This window comes from Pimephales promelas, chromosome 15 (genome assembly GCF_988280905.1).
Source record: "Pimephales promelas chromosome 15, fPimPro1.hap1.1, whole genome shotgun sequence".
Lineage (NCBI taxonomy): Eukaryota > Metazoa > Chordata > Actinopteri > Cypriniformes > Leuciscidae > Pimephales > Pimephales promelas.
The window spans coordinates 16216734-16237400 of NC_142783.1; the positions used below are offsets into that span (position 1 = coordinate 16216734).

Consider the following 20667-nt stretch of genomic DNA (forward strand, 5'->3'; position numbering starts at 1 on the left):
CCCATGGGCCGGTCCATATAGACTAACATACAACATATAAACAGACACCAAACAAATTTAAAAGACATACAAGCTTTCTTTTCAATGCTTCCAAAAACAAGAAAAATACCTTGTATCACTCAATGCAATGTCATTAAAGACCCTAATAATACTGTTAGTTGAAACACTCAATCTACATCTACAAAATTATACATACATTTTCTTAAAACAGCATTCAACATAGGCACATATAACCGACAGTTGACTTGCACTTGACCATCTTGGGTGCTTAAGCAAAATTCTAGGCCTAAGTGTTTATTGAATGCCACCTGAAGCTTTCTCATCTTTGCTTTAGAGTATTTACACCAAAGGTGGGATGTATATAAAGAAGTAAAGTATGCCCTAAATAGAGTTATTTTAACCTCATCTGTACACATATACAATTTAAGAGCAAGCCGCCTGCCCATACAGTTTACAGCACTGGCGTTGCACATCATCATCATCATCATCATTTAGATAATTTTTAATGATGTGACCTAGGTATTTTACTTTATTTACTACATTTAAAACTTGATCATCTAAATAAAAAGAAGGAAAATTTAGTTTATGTTTTTTTTTTAGCTTTAACAATCATGATAATAAAACTCTTTTTAATATTGAATTTTATGTCATGCTTCATACCATAGCTTGAACAAATTCGAAGCAACTGTTGTAAGCCAGCACTGTACGGACACATAATAACTACATCGTCAGCATACATTAAATGATTAATGAAACTATCACCTATCAGGCATCCAGTCACTCATTTAATTCCATATATATATATATATATATATATATATATATATATATATATATATATATATATATATATATGTATATGTTATGCCTAAAGTATATATATTATACAAGGCCAATATATATTATGTATATATTAATATACATAAATTATCATTATTGTTGTGTTATTATACATTAAATTACCATGTATTATTCTTTATTAATATATTATTATCAATTGTTTTGGTTTGCCATTTGGTGTAGGCCTACACTTTAGCATTTCTGTGTAATATAATAATAATAATAATAATAATAATAAAACAATAAAAATAAAATAAAATAAAAATAAACTATTAGGCGAAGTTTACTAAACAAGTGTTTGGGAAAAAACTACATATCCCGAGATCCACAGTGACAGTCATCGTAGGAATCCATGGTCTGTTTGTTTGGGGAAGGGAGGCGTCTGTCCTCGGCTCTCACTCTTCTCAAAGTTCTTCTCCGCTGCAGCTCTTCCTTCGTTCTGTGGTGACCGTGATGAATAGTCACAATGTGCTGTGATTCCTCACGCAGGCGGGCTGTGTGTGTGTGAGAGGGGGAGGTGAAAGTTCACCATGGCTTGGCCATATCAAGTGACAATGTGGAAAAGTTAGGCTGCCTCCTCAGATTAAATTTCCCAAACTCAGAGAATGACAAGCGAAAGGAGCTACATTGAAGTGGACGGAGAAAACGAAGCGCTATCGTTCGAATATTTTGACGACGATGATGATTTCGACACATTCACTGACGGGGACGGAGACTGCGGCTGTGATGAAGGAGGTTAGGGGATAGATTTAATTTTGCACTCATAAATAAGGGCACATCTATATTTTACATGTTTATAAATGCCAACGGGCGCAAAGTGTAATTCCATTACAGAAAATGTTAACAGTAAGTCCCTATAAAATAACAGTTACTACAGGTCACAGAACTGTGGTTAGGCTATTTGATGTTATTAGCTACCAAATGTAAAAAAATAAATACATATTTAATAATAAATAGTCAATTTATTTTTTAAGCTTCTTACAATGTTTGAGATTATATTTAAATTTATCATGTTTAAAAGTAGGCCTACTAATAATAGTTTCAGCAACTAGTGTTTTGTTGGAAACTTTGGCTCGTAACTTGATAATATTAAAATATATATATATATATTCTTCCTCTTACTATGTATTATGGTTTTAAATGGAATACTAGCCCAATAACTTACTACTGTAAGGTGTTTTGGTAGGAACTGTGTTTTGGTAAATGTTCATAAGAGATTTATTAAAAAGGGAACTGTGTTACTAAATTAAAAACTGTGGTGATTTGGCATTAGCCACCAGTCCAGTATCACAAAAAATAGCTGTTTGAAACAGTGATATGGTTTTGAAAGTAGCAACAAACTGTAACCTAAATTGGTACTTCTAATTGGTGGAAATACTTATGGCAAATATTTACAAGGGGTTTTTATTAATGAGAGTGCACACATTTCTTACCTTGTCTTGCCTGGTTTTATTTAAAGACCATCTGTTATAAGTTTGTGTATGGATTTGAGTGATTTAAGTTTGTGAAAGCTTTGCGACAGGTGGTTCTTTGTCTCCATGTCGTGCATTAAAATCATTTAATTCACAGCTATCCGTGGATTATCCCGTTTATACCATGGTAATTTGCCAGCATTGTCAAGTTAAAGCTGTCATTGGTATTCGCAGCATTAAATTTGAATGAAAGGGCTAAAATGACGCTCACTGTTATTTACGTCAGCTATCACTCGTTAGCTCTAACATTCTGCCTGCTTTAAATCAGAGAGATAAAGTAGTGTGGTAAGGTTATGTTTATTTGATTTAATTATAATATTTATTTAAATGAATTAGCCTATGGAGAGAGAGAGCGAGAGAGATAGAGAAATGTGTGTGTGAATTACCTGCGTCTGTGCAGCTTTAGCAATGAAGCTGTGAGTTTAATTACTTCAAAAACAGCAACACTGCATTCTCCTTGCTCTTGCTGCATATTATAATGTAGCGATTTAGTAGAAAAGTTAATTTATTAATAATAAAAAAGTCACAGGGCAGCATTGACTAGTTTCTGTTTCTGTTTTTGAGCAGCACTATCTTCAATCAGGGTTGCCAGGTCTCCATAACAAATCCAGCCTGGTTGCTATTCAAAACAAGCAATCACAGCCAAAACTAGCTTGCTTGCTTCAACCCGTTAAAGTTGCTGTCTCTGATCTCTGTCCACGAGTGACGTATGAGCTTCAAAAAAACAGTGCATTAATAGAGAACAGAAATTAGACTTGGAACTACCCGTGCATTAAACTGTCTAGTCGAGTGTTCAGACAGAAGGCATCATTTAGCTTCAAGCTTCAACTTCAAGAACAAGATTTCTTTGAAAGCAATTTGATTTTTAAGCTAAGCATTTCTTATGACTCTTTCCATTGTTTTTACACACACCTTAAGAAACAAACGATAATTGTCAGCTGAAGTTTTCCTGGATTTGCTTTTTTACAATTAGTTGTTTCCCGTTTAACAAACACCAACACACTGCTACTCCTCACTATGTGGTGCCCCTGTTAGACACTTCGATAAACACTGCAGGCTGTATTTTGAGACTAGAAGTGTCCCTCAGTCTCACCAAATGCAGTTGACATTCCTCAGCTGAGAGCTAGCAAGGTCACAGTCATCAAATCATCTGCAGCATGTGATATGAAGGAGTGGAATGCCAGTGTAGGCTGTGCCCACAACTCCACCAGTCATCCTGCTGATATGATTTAAACTGATGGGATGTGTATGCCATTTCTTTTTTCACTTCTTAGCTATACATGCCTAATGGAGAGTGTATGAATTTGTCCCCCCAGCAGATGTTATTAACAGCAGTTTGTGGCAATTTTAGATGTTAAAGTATTGTGCAATGATGCAGAATGATACTGTTTTGAAATTAAATAAAAATTCTCAAAAACCGTGCATTGCAAAACTTTGCATTCTTGGCGTATACCCAGATCATCTTTCTATCAATAATAATCAGAGGACTCTTATTGAATTTGGCCTCTTGCAGGCTAGGAGGATAATTGCTTTGAGTTGGAAAGAGATCGAAATATCTTCTGCAAATTCTTGGATTAAGGAGATGGCAATGTGTGTTACTTTAGAGAAATTAACGTACAAGAGGTAAAGCGCAGCAATTTGAAGAGATGTGAGCACCTTTAATTGATTTCCTTAAGAAATAGGAGGGTGCATATATTAATGTTTTAAGTGTGACATATTTTTGTTCGGTTTTGTTTTATTTTAATGGCTGCTACTCTGATTAATATATTTGAAATGTTTCTGTAAATTATTTTTTTATATATATTTTTATTTTTTATATATTTTTGTGGTGTTATTTTTGTTATTTGGTTACTGTTTGTTCTATTGGAAAATCAATAAAAAAAACATTGTTGGAAAAAAAAAGAAAATTATACAAATGCCGCCTGCGCCTTTAATCTTTTTATAATACGTTTTATGTCAAAACATTCATGGTTTCGGCTATCTACAGGAAAATAAAAACAATGTTTAGCCATCATTTTTGTTATCCTTACATGCAGATCTTTTTTAGGTGTACTTTCATTTTGGACTAGTTATTATCATTTTCAATTCAAGATTTTCAATTAAATACTTTCTGTATTGGCTACAGTAAACATAACCAACGTCAATCTTTTGTCAATCAACCTTGAGTGATTCCAGTAACCATGGTGACAAGATAATTGCAGACTTGGCAGTAAATATCAAGCCGTTTCGCTTTTTTAGGAACTTTTTGAGTAATTCAAAATACTCCAGCTGTGTCTCACTCTATGAGCACAGTTTCCCCTAACATTAGTGATTGACAGCAAAATCTCATGCTATAGGCGACGTCAGTGATGTGACAATTAGCTGTTAAAGGGATAGTTCACCCAAAAATGAAACAAACACAAAAGAAGACATTTTAAAGAGTGTTTGTAACAAGGCAGGTTATGGTCCCCAGTATTTCCTACTATGGAAGTCAATGGGTGTCTTTAACCGTTTGATTACCAGCATTCTTTGAAATATCTTCCTTTGTGTTCACCAGAAAAAATAAACTCGTACAGGTTTGGAACAACATGAGGGTGAGTCTGTTCATGCCATACCCAAAACCCAACTCCCTCTCACATTTCCTGGAAATATAAGGTTGTCACTCTTATTCCTATCAGTTCTGTGTATAAAAAGGGACATACTGTATATAGCATTACAGTACAAAACCGACAATACTATAGTACTAAATTAGTAAACAAACATAAACTGAATTTACCAATAGAAATCTTTTCTAACAATGTAAAAGGCTGTCACTTTTGGTCAATTTCATGCATCCTTGTTAAATAAAGGTGTTAACTAAATTAATCTTACTGACCCCAAACCTTTGAACATTAGTTGTGGTATAGCTGTGTCACTAGCAGTTCATTTTGGCTCAGTTTAGTTGTTTGAATTCTGCCTTTGGTTTACCATTAACCAAAAATAGCCTGCGTGTTAATGCTGCATATTCTCAAGCAGTGTTCCTGTGTTTGGCTGTTGTACAGTGCTGGGGTTCAGTGATCCGTTCAGCAGCGAGGTGAAACCGCGGATCCTGCTCATGGGCCTGAGGCGAAGTGGCAAGTCTTCCATTCAGAAAGTCGTGTTCCACAAGATGTCACCCAACGAGACTCTCTTTCTGGAAAGCACCAATAAGATTTGCCGAGAGGATGTTTCCAACAGTTCCTTTGTCAGCTTCCAAATCTGGGACTTTCCTGGTCAGATTGATTTCTTCGACCCCACATTCGACTATGAGATGATATTTCGCGGCACAGGGGCTCTCATCTTTGTCATAGACTCGCAGGTGAAGACTATCTGTCTGTCTGTCTGTTTATTCAAAATTGCTTTATTGGCATGACTGTACATAATACAATAAAGCCAAAGCTTGGAATAGATAGAATAATTATAAAGACATCAAAATAATAAAATATTATAAAATGACTTAATGTACAAACTAACAGTGTAACAAATTAAAATTTGATACCATTGTGTTTTAACATATACGTGCCACCACCACAGGTCAATAGAGTAACCAGAGCAACTACCAGAGGGGACTGTATAGTAATATAGACAATATAGAATCTAGACAATATAGTAATATAGACAACGTAGGATTGGAAACACAGCCTTTTCTGTCAGAGCTACAATTTTTTGGAATAGTCTGCCCAATGAGTTAAGGGACTTTAATAGTCTCTCCTCTTTTAAAAAACAGCTTGAATCTTGGATTAGGGACAATTACAATTGTAACCACACGCCAAATACTTAAAGGAGTAGTTCACTTTTAAAAAACACTTTTGCTGATAATTTACTCACCCCCATGTCATCCAAGATGTCCATGTTTTTCTTTCTTCAGTCGAAAAGAAATGAAGGTTTTTGATGAAAATATGGCTGTAAAATGTATGAATTTGTTTATGTAGAGGTCTCTGATTGAACTGTAATTGTGACAGTGAAGGAGGAAGTGCGTCTCTGTCTCGGATCTCACCTGTCCTACACTGAACACACACCCTTTGCTTTTGGGGTAACCAGCTCTTTTTGTGTCTGCCGGTCTCGATGGCTAGACTGTTCTCTCAGCCTATATTTGCTCTGGGTCCATCTCTGCTTTGTGTTTCTCACACTCTGGAGATATTCTTCCGATTCATAATTTGATTTCAGAGTTTGCTAGAATTGTAATTGTGAACTGTTCAATAATTTGGTTTATTTTTATGTTTGTGTAAGAAGCAGTGCTGGTCTTAGACTGGTTAGTGTTCGTAGAGTTAGTCAGGTTAGTAAGTATCTGAACCAGCTGACTGAGGGGACTTTTTTCGGGGTTCAATTGTTGAGTTTGTAGTGCTTTAAAAAATTTTGTCTGTCTAAAAATCTGTCTGTCTGTCTGTCTTAAAAACACACTGTGATGTCTTCCTGTTCAGGATGATTATGTGGAGGCACTGAGTAGACTTCACCTCACTGTGACAAGAGCCTACAAGGTCAACCCAGATATCAACTTTGAGGTGTTCATCCACAAGGTGGATGGGCTGTCAGATGACCACAAGATTGAGAAACAGAGGGACATACACAAACGAGCCAATGATGATCTAGCCGATGCCGGTTTAGAAAGAATACACTTAAGGTATGTATTATAACTGCTCAGAGATTGTGGCAGTTTTAAGAAATACAGTATCTTCAGATGTTGGAATTGTGATGTGAAATGTATTATTTCTTTCAGTTTCTACTTGACGAGCATCTATGATCATTCAATCTTTGAGGCTTTCAGTAAAGTTGTGCAGAAACTCATCCCTCAACTTCCCACCCTTGAGAATCTGCTTAACATTTTTATATCTGTGAGTAGCTGAACATCTTTCAGTTCTCTGTCTAGAGTTTTAACTCTGACTAGTTTTAATATCTTGGTTTCGCTTATTTTCAGCATTGATAAATCTTATCAGTGATGAATATATATATATATATATATATGAAGAGTTCAGATGCAAAAGCCTCTAAGTGCCATTTGAAATTTTCTTCTAGAATGATCATTTTTATCAAACTTGTATATTTAAGTTCAGTGATTTCACTTAAATGGCAATGATAATTACCTATTAATTGTTATTTAAGTGAAATTACTGAACTTAAATATACAAGTTTGATAAAAATCATCATTAAAGAAGAAAATTTCAAATGGCAATTAGAGGCTTTTGCATCTGAACTCTTCATATATATATATATATATATATATATATATAATTTTTTTTGTGTGTCTGTGCATGAAATGAGGTAGGAAGAATTGACCAATTATGATATCATTGGTTGTAAATCATGATGGAAGTCTTATTTAGCATTAAGAGCAATACACTAATTATAACTTGCAAAGTGGTTTCAGTATCAAGAACATGTCAAAAGAAATTATGTATTTGAGGTTTTTTGCTAATCATTTTCACATATAGACGCATAACCAGAAAGAATAATTTGCTATCTGTTGCACATTAAATATGGTCACATTCATCCATTAGCATGGGTACATTTGCACTGCCCTGTGATTTGCTGCTTGAAGTAAAGTATAATGGAAAAAATATTCAACGTGATTATTAAAAAACCCATTCTTATTTATTATGATCTCTCCCAAACGTAATATAATTGCTTGGTGCTCGTGTTTTATTTTTATGTTGAGCAGAAAAGCAATCACATTTAGCAGAATCATAAATACTTGAGCAGTTCGCCAGCTGGAGGCAGCAGAGGTTAAATTGACTATGCTACAAGTTTGAAAGCTAAACAATTTATAGATTTGAAATTATGTAGACTAGAGTGAAATCTCTTAACCGTCTGCCAATGCATTGTGATATATTAATCTGTTTTTTATGCATTGTCTGGTTTTATAGATTTGTGTTCTTGATCTCTGCCCCTACACTGGGAATATATTTAAATTAGATTATTTACGTAGATTGTTGTCCAAAAGTTTGGGTCAGTAAGATTTTTTTTTTAAAGAAGTTAATACTTTTATTCATCAAGGATGCATTAAATTGATTTGAAAAGTGACAGTAAAGACATTTACAGTATTTCGAAATGTTTTCTATATTAAATAAATTCTGTTCTTTTGAACTTTCTATTCATTAAATAATCCTGAAAGAAAAAAAAAACAGTTTTCAACATTGCTAATAATAAGAAATATTTTTTTAGCTCCAAATCAGCATATTAGAATGATTTCTGAAATATCATGTGGCTGAAGACTGCTGAAAATTCAGCTAAATTGTTATAATGTTTTGCAATATTACAGTTTTGCTGTAAGTAAATGCAGCCTCGGTGAGCATAAAATGTTTTACTTTTGAATAATATGAACAATGTAGTTATTTAACCAGTTAACTGTCACCGTCCCACAGGTGGGACACTTGCCATTATATTTTTAAAACAATAATATCTTAGAAAAGACCTTAAGTAATATTAACAAACTATATATCATTTGAAATCTCTAGTTTCCATATTTGGTGATAATTTACACACGAGTCGTAATTTATCAATTTGCAACAAGAATATTTTCATACTCATAAAGCGTGTTTAGACCTTTATTTTGAAATGATATGTCATATGTCAAATGAAAAATCATAAAAAAGTTAGAAACCTCAGTTTGATTTCATGCCAAGAGTTCAAAAGATTGCATCCATTCAATTATTTTAGAAAAAAAGGTCTGAAAATGTTTTAAATATTACGAAAAAAAAAAATAGATTCACCATTTGTGTTATGGCAATAAGCTATAACGCGCATGCGTGTGCTTTGTATGTGATTCCTAGAGGTTGAATTCATATCAAAATCTGCCAAACTACCCATATTACTTCTGAATAGGATTTCTACTTCATAAATTGTGTGAAATTTGTGAAAATAATGGTTCAGATAGCTCAAAACACATATGGAAATGAAGACGCCCTTATATGGGCAGTAATGGAGTCTGATTGTGCCCTAGTGAAAAATTTTGGTACTGCGCCCAAACTAAATCTCACTGAAAGCTCATTTTTTGAGATATCAACCTAAAATTTGAAACACAACTTGTTCAGATTTTTGGCTTTGATTTTTCTGCAGTTTTAGAGTAGCCCAGGTTTTGAAAATATATATTTTATAAAAAATATGAATAATTAATTTTTTTACATTGTACATTTCTATAAACTCAAACTTCTATAACTTTTTTTCTGGTTCACTTTCCTAATTTATTTCACTTCGAGAAAAATCTGCCAAATGTCTTCTTTAAAACGAGACCAATCTTAAGTCTATATTCCAAAGCATTCTTGAATTACAACCATTTAAGATTGAAATGTGCATTTCCATGTCTATTCAAAAAAAGGGGGAGTGACAGTTAAGAGGTTAATATATATATATATATATATATATATATATTAATTTAAAGTATTTAACTGCAATTTAAAATCTACTATCATGCTTTTACAAACTAAAAAACATCAGTCACAAAAGTCACATTTATCTTGGGAAGAGGATTTCCAGTCTTCCAACAGCTTTTATAGAATTAGATGCTTTTTCTAACAGTACTTGCAATGCAGTTGATTACTTGGTTGCGTAATTCATTTCCACTTCAAAGTGTTCTAAGATATGATGTCCTGTTCCGCTGCATTTCTTCTTAAGAATAACTGTTGACCCCTAACCCGGCCCTGTGCTCTCATTGCAGAATTCAGGGATTGAAAAGGCTTTTCTCTTTGATGTGGTTAGTAAGATTTACATAGCAACCGACAGCAGCCCGGTGGACATGCAGACCTACGAGTTGTGTTGTGACATGATAGATGTGGTTATCGACATCTCGTGCATCTATGGGTGAGTGACACCTAGATTCCCCACCATCTCAATCCACAGTAACACGTTCTTATCCCATAGACATGAAGCAGCATGGCAAGCCTTGCGCCTTCCCTCACTTTAATTATTTCTTGCCATGCATCTAAAAATACACACAAATTCTACATGCAACAACTTTGTTTCCCTATAGCCATTGCTGGCTGTGATTAAATCTTTTGTGGATTAGCAGCATATAACTCTGGGATATGTAAACATTGGAAGGGCAGAGAGTTGCACCTCCAGCACCGTCGACCCCATTTGTCCTGTAATTCGACGGGACACCGCGGTCTGAGTAGGTACAGGAACGCAGGCCTGACCCAGGGCAGCACAGCTGTCGGTTCGCAGTGGCTTGCGAGAGCAGATGGGCCACCTCAGCACTATCCCATGAATTGGGGAGCAGACAGCACTGTTAACCCTGCGAATTTTAGCCTTAGTCTGTAACTGCCTCTCAGGAGTTTATTCAGTTCGGCCCATTTTTGCATTCCTGCTTGTGGGCTAATTTGGAGAATACGACTTTTATTTATATGTGTACATTATTCGAGCTGCTGTGAAATTAATTTCTGCAAGCCGGCTTGTTTATTACCCATTGAAATTAATAAGCTGCTTATTTTTTTTTCCTATTCATCATGTTCGCATTGATCCGTGCTCTCGGTATCAGGAAGCTTCAAATTACACCCATTATTGTGTCGTCTCAATTTGTTCATCATCATTTCTGTGCTTTCTTTTTTTGTGTGAAAATATTTCTATATTTGTAATATCCACGCATAATAGCATAACTTTGTTTGGTTATAAAAGCAGGGGATTATGACAGGGCATCTGTTCATTTTGATAATTGCGATATGAATCAACATCTGTTCCACACAGATACAATTTCACTTTTTTTTTCAACTGTAGTCTGTTCTTTAGCTAAATTGGGAGAGGAAGCCGCCCGTCCTCGGAGGAAGCATGTGTTAATTACGGATTCATTATTGAAGGACAAGTGCAAAAAAAAAAAGAAGCATGTAATGTATTTGGAACTCCTCTCACATGATGAGAGGTGGTTTTGTTTTTGGTTTTGATTGTTCTTTTAAATTTATATATATATATATATACACACAGATTGACTGGAGATGAGGCAGGAACTCCATATGATAAAGAATCCATGGCCATAATCCACTTGAACAACACTACGGTCATGTACCTAAAAGAGGTCACCAAGTTTCTTGCCCTGGTGTGTTTCCTCAGGGAAGAGAGTTTTGAGAGGAAAGGTGAGCTTTCTGGACAACGAGGAAATATGTTTGGTGTAATATTATTGTTGAAATCTTCCATTCTCCATTTAGGGGAGACCAGGTAGTTGTCACATGGAGAAGTAGTCGAAATGGCTTCTTAGTGGTTCAGTAACATTCAGATTTTGAGTTTTTTTTTGTGGGTTTTAATCAATTTGTTCAAAAACCTCTTAGCCATATGGTTCATTACTTTTTTGTGAGTAGAAAAATATTTTTACTGTTTAAATGTAGCTGAAAAGCCTGTTTAATTGCTAAATGGCAGGTTTCCATTCTCATGATCATACACTACATTTAATAGTTTAAGATTTTTTAAATGTTTTTTAAGTCTCTTGTAATATTGTGAAATACTATTACAATTTATAGAAACTGTTTTCTATGTGATGACAAAGCTGATTTTTCATTAGACATTAATCCAGTCTTTAGTGTCACATGATCTGTAAGAAATAATTCAGATGTGCTGATTTGGTGTCTGTTAATGTCTGTTATAACATTTGATCAATTTAAAGCATCCATGCGGAGTATTTAAAAAATATATTATATTATATTATATATATTAAAAATAATTATCCCAAACTTTTAAACTTTAAAAAAAAAAAATAATAATAATAATAGTTGATTCCTATTGTGACAAGTTGCCACATTCAGTGGCATTCTCCAATTGTAGTTAAAATGAGTTTAATTGAACTGAGTATTTGATTTCCTTAGCAATTATGGTAAAAATTTGATTTTATTTAGATGTCATGAAGCCAAGCACAAACTGGCTTTTAAAAAAGTAAAACAGAAATACTCACTGGAGTAAAAAGTGACAGCAAGGAGCAAACCCCTGTCTCCAGTTATCAATAGCAATATCAATATTCCTTGTACATTGTCCATTAAAGGGATAGGACCTGTATGAGTTTTTTTTTTCTTCCTCTTTTGAACACAAAAGAAGATATTTTGAAGAATGTTGGTAATCAAACAGTTGATGGGAGCCATTGACTTCCATAGCAGGAAAAAAAATACTATGGAAGTCAATAGCTACCAACATCGTCCGGTTACCAACATTTTTTTGTGAATGAATTTGTGAACAAAGAAACTCATAGGCTACAGGTTTGGAACAACTTGAGGGTGAGTAAATGATGATACAATTAAAATTTTGGGGTAAACTATACCCAACTATAAAGTTTGATGTGAATAAACCATACTAATATGACATAGCTGATGCGCCAAATATTTTTGAACAATATCTTCATGTAGAACATATAGATTAAACTGAGACAACAGGAATAACCTATAGATCAGCTTTTACTAAAAATCTGTTTTTAGCAATTACAGCTACAGTAAAAAAAGAAGCTGCTTTCACAGAGAATGGGATAATTAGTGAAATCCTTGGGAAGCTAATGAAGTTGCGTTGATGATGAAATATTCATTCTAGGGAATACTAAGGAGGTTAGGGAGAGTATCATGAGAAACCAAAACCATATTAGTCAGTGGGGAAAATAAGGCATATTACATAGGCGTGGATTTGTTCAGAGGAAACCCACAGCACTGACTTCTTTGATGACATAACTTAGCGTTTAATAGTATTATATACATTATAGTTATTTATTCACACTAATAGATCTTACTAGATCTTATAGAACTGAACTGATTCATTTTTGCTAAAGGCTATTTTACACTCATTTAAAACAGCAGTTCACTTTTAAAAAAAACTTTTGCTGATAATTTACTCACCCCCATGTCACCCAAGATTATCCATGTCTTTCTTTATTCAGTCGAAAAGAAATTAAGGTTTTTGATGAAAACATTCCAGGATTTTTCTCCATATAATGGACTTCAGTGGGAACCAAATGGTTCAAGGTCCAAAAGACAGTTTGAGTGCAAACTGCAAACTGTTGAAAGGGCTTTAAATTACTCCAGACGACGAATAAGCGTTTTATTACGCGAAACTATCTGTTATTTAAAAAAAAAAAAGTTTTACGTTTTATAAGCTCAAACGTTCGCCTTGCTCTGTTCTGTGATGCATGTTCGTGACTCTTCTGTTCGAACTCGTTCATCAAAATGAATGAATCTTTTTTCGAGTCATTTGGTTCATTCAACAAACAAAATGAACAAATTGACTCGGAAAAAGATTTGTTCATTTTTATGAACGACTTCGAACTGGAGAGTCACGAACGTGCATCACACCCTAACCCTAACAGAGCATGGCCAGCATTTGAGCTTATAAAACTTAAACATTGTTGTTGTTTTTTTAAATGAGCGATCACTTATTCATCGTCTGGAATCGTTTAAAGCCCTTTGAACAGTTTGCAGTTTGCACTGAAACTCAGTTTGCAGTTTGCACTGAAACTGTCTTTTAGACCTTGAACCGTTTGGTGCCCAGTTAAGTCCATTATATTGGAGAAAAATCCTGGAATGTTTTCATCAAAAAACTTAATTTCTTTTCGACTGAAGAAAGAATGACATGGACATCTTGGATGACATGGGGGTGAGTAAATTATCAGCAAAAGTTTTTTTTTTAAAGTGAATTAACACATTTTATATATATATATATATATATATATATATATATATATATATATATATATATATATATAATATAAATTCACAACATTTTGTTTTAATAACTATTAATCGAATTAATGATTGTAATCATTAAAATCATAAATGGATGCATCCTTATTGGGACATTACTTAGGCCTGTCCCTAAAGGCCACCCACCCCTACGCCTACTTCTAACCCTACCCATTACCCATTGGGGCCAACTCTGGAACGCCTCTTGGCTGCTATCTCAGTCATGCAAGTACAGCTTCCATCAATTTGAATGGAGAACATCAAATTCTCCAAAGCTGTTTACCAAGCTTTCAATTAAATTTCATATTTGAAATCACCAATGAAATCTGACAACAACTGTGTCCTAATTTTGTTTTCTAAAAGCTCAAATCATGACAAAAAAAATCAGCATTTTTGAGACTGGACCAGCCAGTGTGCACATACAGTCATTCGCGCGTGTGAACACTGCAGCTGTCTTCAAAAGCTCTTTTTGCTACATAAACAGTCAGTGACAATGTTTTAACCAATTTTTGATGTAGACGGTGGGACTTATTCCGCCATATTGCACATTGCACTTTCTCCAATTCATAGGATGTGTCCCAATTCAAAGGGCTACACATCCTTCGAAGGACTCGGACTTTAAAGGTCACGTCTTTGAAGGCCGTGAAGGTCAGACTGAGTATTATTAAATGGGATGGTCTATCCTAGGACTATTCTTGTCGCCTAGCAACTGTGACATCTGCCATTGACTGACCCTAAAGTTTTATTAAAGTTATATTAAATTGTCTAAAAACTAAACAGGGTTCACAAACGGTCTAAATATATTCACTATGATCCATTTCTGTGTATAGTAAAAAGTATACTAGATTTCATAATCACATCTTAGTAACATACGTCAACATTTGAACTGCTTAAATATGCTTTTTATTTTTACATTTATATTATTATATATTCGAGTAAGTTAAAACCCAATAATTGCATTTAAAAGTGTAATTCAGTAATTTCTCCCAAAAAATCCTGTCTTCACTGGCGCACAATAAATGATGGGACAGCCTTCGCCGTGCCACATCGAATAAGTCTTTCGAGGGATGTAGCAATAGTAATTTGAGTATATGAATATGATAATGTAATATGTATCTGTGTATGTCTTAAGTCTTTGGTTAAACTGAATATTTCATAATTTGTGAGTTCATAAAGGCAGTTGGCACCCATCAAGTGGTACTGAATATTGTACACTAGCTTTCATAGTATAGCTCCATGTAGGTGTTATTATAAATATTTAATGTAGATTTTTTTTTCATTCTCTTGATCAAAGATAAATGCCATCTCTTGTTATGTGTGTCAGTCTTAATTCAAAGTGCATTTATGCAGTGGACTAATTTGGGATTGGGTCGAACGACTTTCCTACCGCAGACTAGTTACACTTCTCTTTGCTCACACAGGACTTATCGACTACAATTTCCACTGTTTCAAGAAAGCCATAGAGGAGGTGTTTGACGTGCGCTTGAAAGTGCAGAGGAGTCGGAAGCTTCTGAGCCAAAGGAGGTGGAGCAGACAGACCGTGCCAAACGGGACTCAGGTGCATCCTCATTGAAGAGCATGGAAAGCCATCCAGCCTGTTACAGTGACTCGAGTGTGAAGGATTCACACAGACTTTGCTTGAGCTCTGAGTCCTTTTCACGGCCACTCACTGCTCTTCAGCGATCCAAAAGGGCCATACAGACTGATTTATGCCTTAAATATCTTGCACCTCTAACTTAGCCATCCATGCCATTCTTAGCCAGCCTTCTAACTCAGCCATTACCGCAAAATACATGGTAAAAGCCATTTCCAAAGATATTTATCACATATGTACAGTAGGGCACAAACATGTCATTTAACTTTCTTCATGCACTATAAAAGAAAGAAAGGCATTTAATTGCTCAGTTAAAATAGAATTTCACTCTTTTTATTCAGAATTATTTATATTTTTCATTGCCCCTGCTGATGTTTTTTACTTTGTCATTTGTTCATGGTTAAACGGCTGTTCGGTTTCATAAAGAATTTTGCTTTATTAACTTAAAATTGTCATTTTTATGTTTGTCAGAAACTTCTTTGGCCACTTATACTGCTTTCCAGCAATCCAAAATTAAAACAGAGAATGTTGTGCATTAAATATCTTGCACATCTAACTTAGCCATTCCCATTCATGTCTTAACTCTTTGCAAATAATAATAATAATAATAATACATTTTATTTATAAGAATTCAACAATGCAACCTTTCGTATTTACTGGCTTATTTAATGGCTTAAAATTAAAAATTATTTTCCTATTTTAATTCGTAATTATTTTATTTTTAATTCCCCATATGATCTTTGATCTAAATTTAATCTTTTGATTTTTTGTTTTTTGTTTATTTACTGGAGTATCTTAAAATACTGGGTGACTTAAAATAATTAATATTAATATATTAATATGTTATTATTAAAGGGATAGTTCACTTTGAAATGAATTGTTGATATGTTTTAGCTTACCTCAAGGGCATCCAAGATGTAGGTGTCTTTGTTTCCACAGTATTTTCAATTTTGATGTTTTTAGGTCAAACGTTTTTGTCTGTCAGTCATTCAATGGAGGTTTAGGGGGTCCACCTCAAAGAGCATGCACAGAGAAGTCCAAATTAAACATGATTTAATGACTCGTAAATGTAAGTACACATTGAAGGCCTAAGACATGAAACGAGCGGTTTGTGTGAGAAAACGAACAGTATTTATATCGTTTTTTACCTCTTGTAACCACAGCCATGTCCCATGAAAGTAATTTCTACTATAATACTAATGTTATAATTAAAAACTAAAATATAGAAAAAATATGTTATTAAATATATATTTATATATACAATTTTTTTTATTAAATCAAGAAGACACCCCCCCCCCCTTTCAGTAATTATTAGGGGCCAAGTACTGAAGTATTGTATCCGTCGGCGTTCTTCTTATTATTCCATTTATTCTTCCGCTCTTGAGTCTATGGCAGCCCATAGAACTGTTTGCAGGCACGTTATGAAATTTGGCACACTCATAGAGCAAATTTGGAGTCTCTAATTCTCCCTCTAGCGCCACCAACTGTCCAAAGCAGCACTCACGTTTATTTTCACTTCAATTTTCTCATATTGGCCATTTTGAATTTTGTAGTAAAATGCTTAAATTTAACAAACGTATTGGCACATCGTTACGAAACTATGTATGTGTCTTCGCCACCATGCCCTGACAGTACTAAAAAAAAAAAAAAAAAACGTTTCGGAGCAGTGCCACCTTGTGGTCAAAAGTTTGCTAATATCTTTTCTTTAAATTAGCATATTTTAATGCTACAAAATTGTCGCACAATTGGGTTACCATCCAGTCAAACACTTTTCACTTCCCAGGCCATCCACTCTTCGCTTTTGCTCGCAAGAAACAATTGACTTCTTTGGCGTCACAGGAAGTACATGGTCCCGCCTCCGCCCAGACGCTAATATCATGTAACCGATTTCAGAGGTTGGTGTGTGTTGTCAGGGTTTTAATGCCCACGCAGTGGAAGTGTCCCGCTGCGGGTTAGAGCGCCAGTGCTAATCCCAGGGGATACCTTTGCTTCGGCAATGAGGGCTGATGGGTAAATCTCATGAGGTCAGAGCCGCTTACGTAAGAGCTGCTCCACTCTGGATGGACACTAAATCATCTGTAGTGAAACTACAATGTGTTATGTAAGACAATTTCATGTTTGGTATTATAATCTCTATCAGCAGGCCTAGAGCAAGGACTGATCTGTAACTGAGGGCTTTTCCTCTTGTGCTTGTGTATTGTTAAGGCACACAATTGAGGTTGAAGTGAAAGTTGAAACTCTCCTAGTGTGAGCATATTCGAATCTAGGAAAGACTCTTTCCTCGCAGCATTTGAAACAGCGCTGCTGTCAAACCGAGTGTTTTTTAAATCTATCAGCCATAGTGGTTATTATCAGTCACAACTAGTCAGCACAGCGACTCCAGTGAACATACCAATCAGAAGCTGTCATAGAGGATTAGATTGCTTTGAGACTTAAGCTGTCGCTCCACATTAAGAAAAGGCTTTATGGGCTCTATACAAGGTCTTCATTGATTGGGTGAAAAGAGAGCAGTCTTCTTGTAACTCGTGCTGTCAGACATGAAGTACACGCCAGTCTCATGTCAAGTTATCCAGATACTTCCGCTGCCGTTCTTCCAAGTACACAAACACTGTTGATGAATTTTCAATGTATATTTAAGCTTCTTAGTTGTTGTTTTTTGCGAATTGCTTATTAATGTGTAATATTATGAGTGAAGCACATTCACTTTGGAAAATGAAACTCATTAGTAGGCCTTATGCTTTGATAATGAACATTAGGAAGTCGTTAAAACATATAGATTGGATTAATACTGTATTAATAAAAGTCTTTGAATGTTCACTAACTTATGCTTTTACTATCAGCATATATAACTCAATAAGTGATGTCTGGCCTAGGAAAATTGACATCTTCAATAGAAAATATTTTCCTCTTAATCAAACTTGATAGATACACTATAGATAGATAGCATCGAGTTGATTTCAATTTCTGATGTCAAATGAAAGTCAGTGAGGGTGTATGTGGTTCAAGAGATGATTTAAAGTCCAGAGGAACTCTCTTCAGTTTTAACCTCTCTTAAAAGTAATCTTTGTTGTTGCATAACTATTGGCCCTGATCAACACCCCAGATTCTGTGAAGAGTGAGGACAGCCCAGCATCCAGCCTGCATTTCTTTGACATTGCCATTTCCCCGATGGAATGAAAAAGTTGGAGGAACAGCAGATCTGACTTGTGAGTTTACCTCCTGCTGACACATGAATATGCAGCCCGAATATTATTATTAACAATTCAGAAGTGCCTCATTAAAGATAACCTATAATTTAGACTCAGCATCCAGCAAATCTAAGAACCATTTCAATTTTTCAGAAACCGAGGCAAACATTTAATTTAATGATAAATTAACAATTTAACAATTTAATCTTTTTTTTTTGAGTGACCCATTTTCAAATATCATGTCATGTGCCACAATTTGTTTGCAACCCATGCAGCAAAAGGGAAATTAAGGTTTTGCTGAAAAAAAAAAGAGTTTAATGTGCCTAAATAAATAATTTAAAAATGAGATTATAAATGATTTAAAAACTTTTCAATTATATTTGTATGTGCCCTTGTATTGGCAATGGTAACAACCGTCCTTATTTTCTCTTGTATTGACAGAGATTGCATGTGATTTACGCCTTAGAGTAAGGGTTGATGACAACAGATGTTTTTGCTTTTGTTCTTTGCAGTTATGTAGCATGTCACATGTTTCTTGAGTTTAGATTAAATGTCAGATCAGTAATCATACATGACAAAAAACAAGCACATGTGAGCTTTTCTTCAGTTAATTGTTACAAACTGCACATCCATATAAAAAAATTGCTTAGAAATGTAACTTTTGGTACTGAGCAATTTTTTTTCATTATGTTTATCACCTTGGAAAACTATTTCTAAGGTCTGAAGATCATTCATAAAGCTGAAACATGAAACCTTGCGCATTTTTGAGTGTATAGAGAGGCACTGCATTGAAGTCACTAATAACTAATAACTTTACAAAGGCTTTAATTTTAAAGTCTGTAAAAGCTCACATAAAAAACTTATGTCCAGAATTGTAAACCTAAAAGGTTCTCAGGGAAATAAAACAGGGTCAGCATACAAAAAGTTGAGGTCCTAATACATATTTTATTAATACTGTGCATTTCAAACTCCAAAAATGTCATATAAATCTACATTCCTTCCTTACGCTCATGTGAATTTAATTATAATAAATATAGAATTTCTAAAATTCTTTTAAAGTAGCTACTTTTAAACTGTCTGGTTTCTACACTTGAGTTGGAAATGCTCATGAATTAATAATTATCCCATAGTATTCATTAACGGTTATATAACTACTGGTTTATCTTTCTTCTTTGTTGGATTATGCTGAGATTGCAATCATTTTCCACATATTCAACATCTATTATCGCTTCAAAATCTGATTTGTAATTAAAATCATCTTTGAGGCTAGGACCTTTTATGTTATGAGAGAAATCATAGCAAAATGAATATCACAATAATTTACACTGCTCCCTAGAATACTTAATTTTGATTGGCGAGCCCTGATGTTACTTATCCAAAGGTACTGAATTTCGAGCTATGATATATAAAATTATTTCCATGATTTATCACAACTTTTTTTCTTTTGTTAAATCAACTCAGATATTGTGGTTCAGATAACATAATGTTTTGAATTTCTGTTGATTAAACCGATCTCAGTAATTGTATGAACTCAATATTTTAAGGCAACCATGTAACTTACTTTTTTAAGTTAAACCAACAATATTTTTTTACAGTGTGTAGTTGTATCTTTCATAGTCATTTTGTATAAGAAATCATAGCGAAATGAATATTACATTTCAAAAGTAACATGGCTTCATTTAGTTTTTTCAAACGTGATTCTGATTGGCCAATTGTGTATTTTTGCATAGTTGAGCCAGGCAACTACATAGTTTCTAGTTTCTTATCACCTTTATGGTGTTCTTTCTCACATAATAAATGATTCCAACTTACATCAATATTTAATGTTATTTATTTGCTTTGAAGCATTTAACAAGCGGGACAACACCTAGCTGTACGTAATCTCTATGTTATGATTTAAAGATTAACAGTCTCTATTTCATTACTGCACATACGTTTTGTGTAAT

General features: G+C 34.3%; 1 protein-coding gene across 1 annotated transcript; it reads left to right on the forward strand.

Moving 5' to 3' along the window:
- The first annotated feature begins 1179 nt into the window (after positions 1-1179).
- On the forward strand, positions 1180-15975 carry rragd (ras-related GTP binding D). Its single transcript, XM_039671514.2, has 7 exons — positions 1180-1575; positions 5333-5628; positions 6731-6930; positions 7027-7141; positions 9961-10103; positions 11220-11368; positions 15361-15975. Exons 1-7 carry the CDS (start codon positions 1446-1448, stop codon positions 15510-15512), a joined length of 1185 nt encoding a protein of 394 aa, XP_039527448.2. The 5' UTR covers positions 1180-1445; the 3' UTR covers positions 15513-15975.
- Positions 15976-20667: the final 4692 nt, after the last annotated feature.

Coding starts and splice junctions, on each gene's coding strand:
- rragd (XM_039671514.2), top strand. CDS start 1,446: ATGACAAGCGAAAGGAGCTACATTGAAGTGGACGGAGAAAACGAAGCG. Junction 1,576..5,332: donor CTGCGGCTGTGATGAAGGAG/GTTAGGGGATAG, acceptor GCTGTTGTACAG/TGCTGGGGTTCAGTGATCCG. Junction 10,104..11,219: donor GACATCTCGTGCATCTATGG/GTGAGTGACACC, acceptor ATATACACACAG/ATTGACTGGAGATGAGGCAG.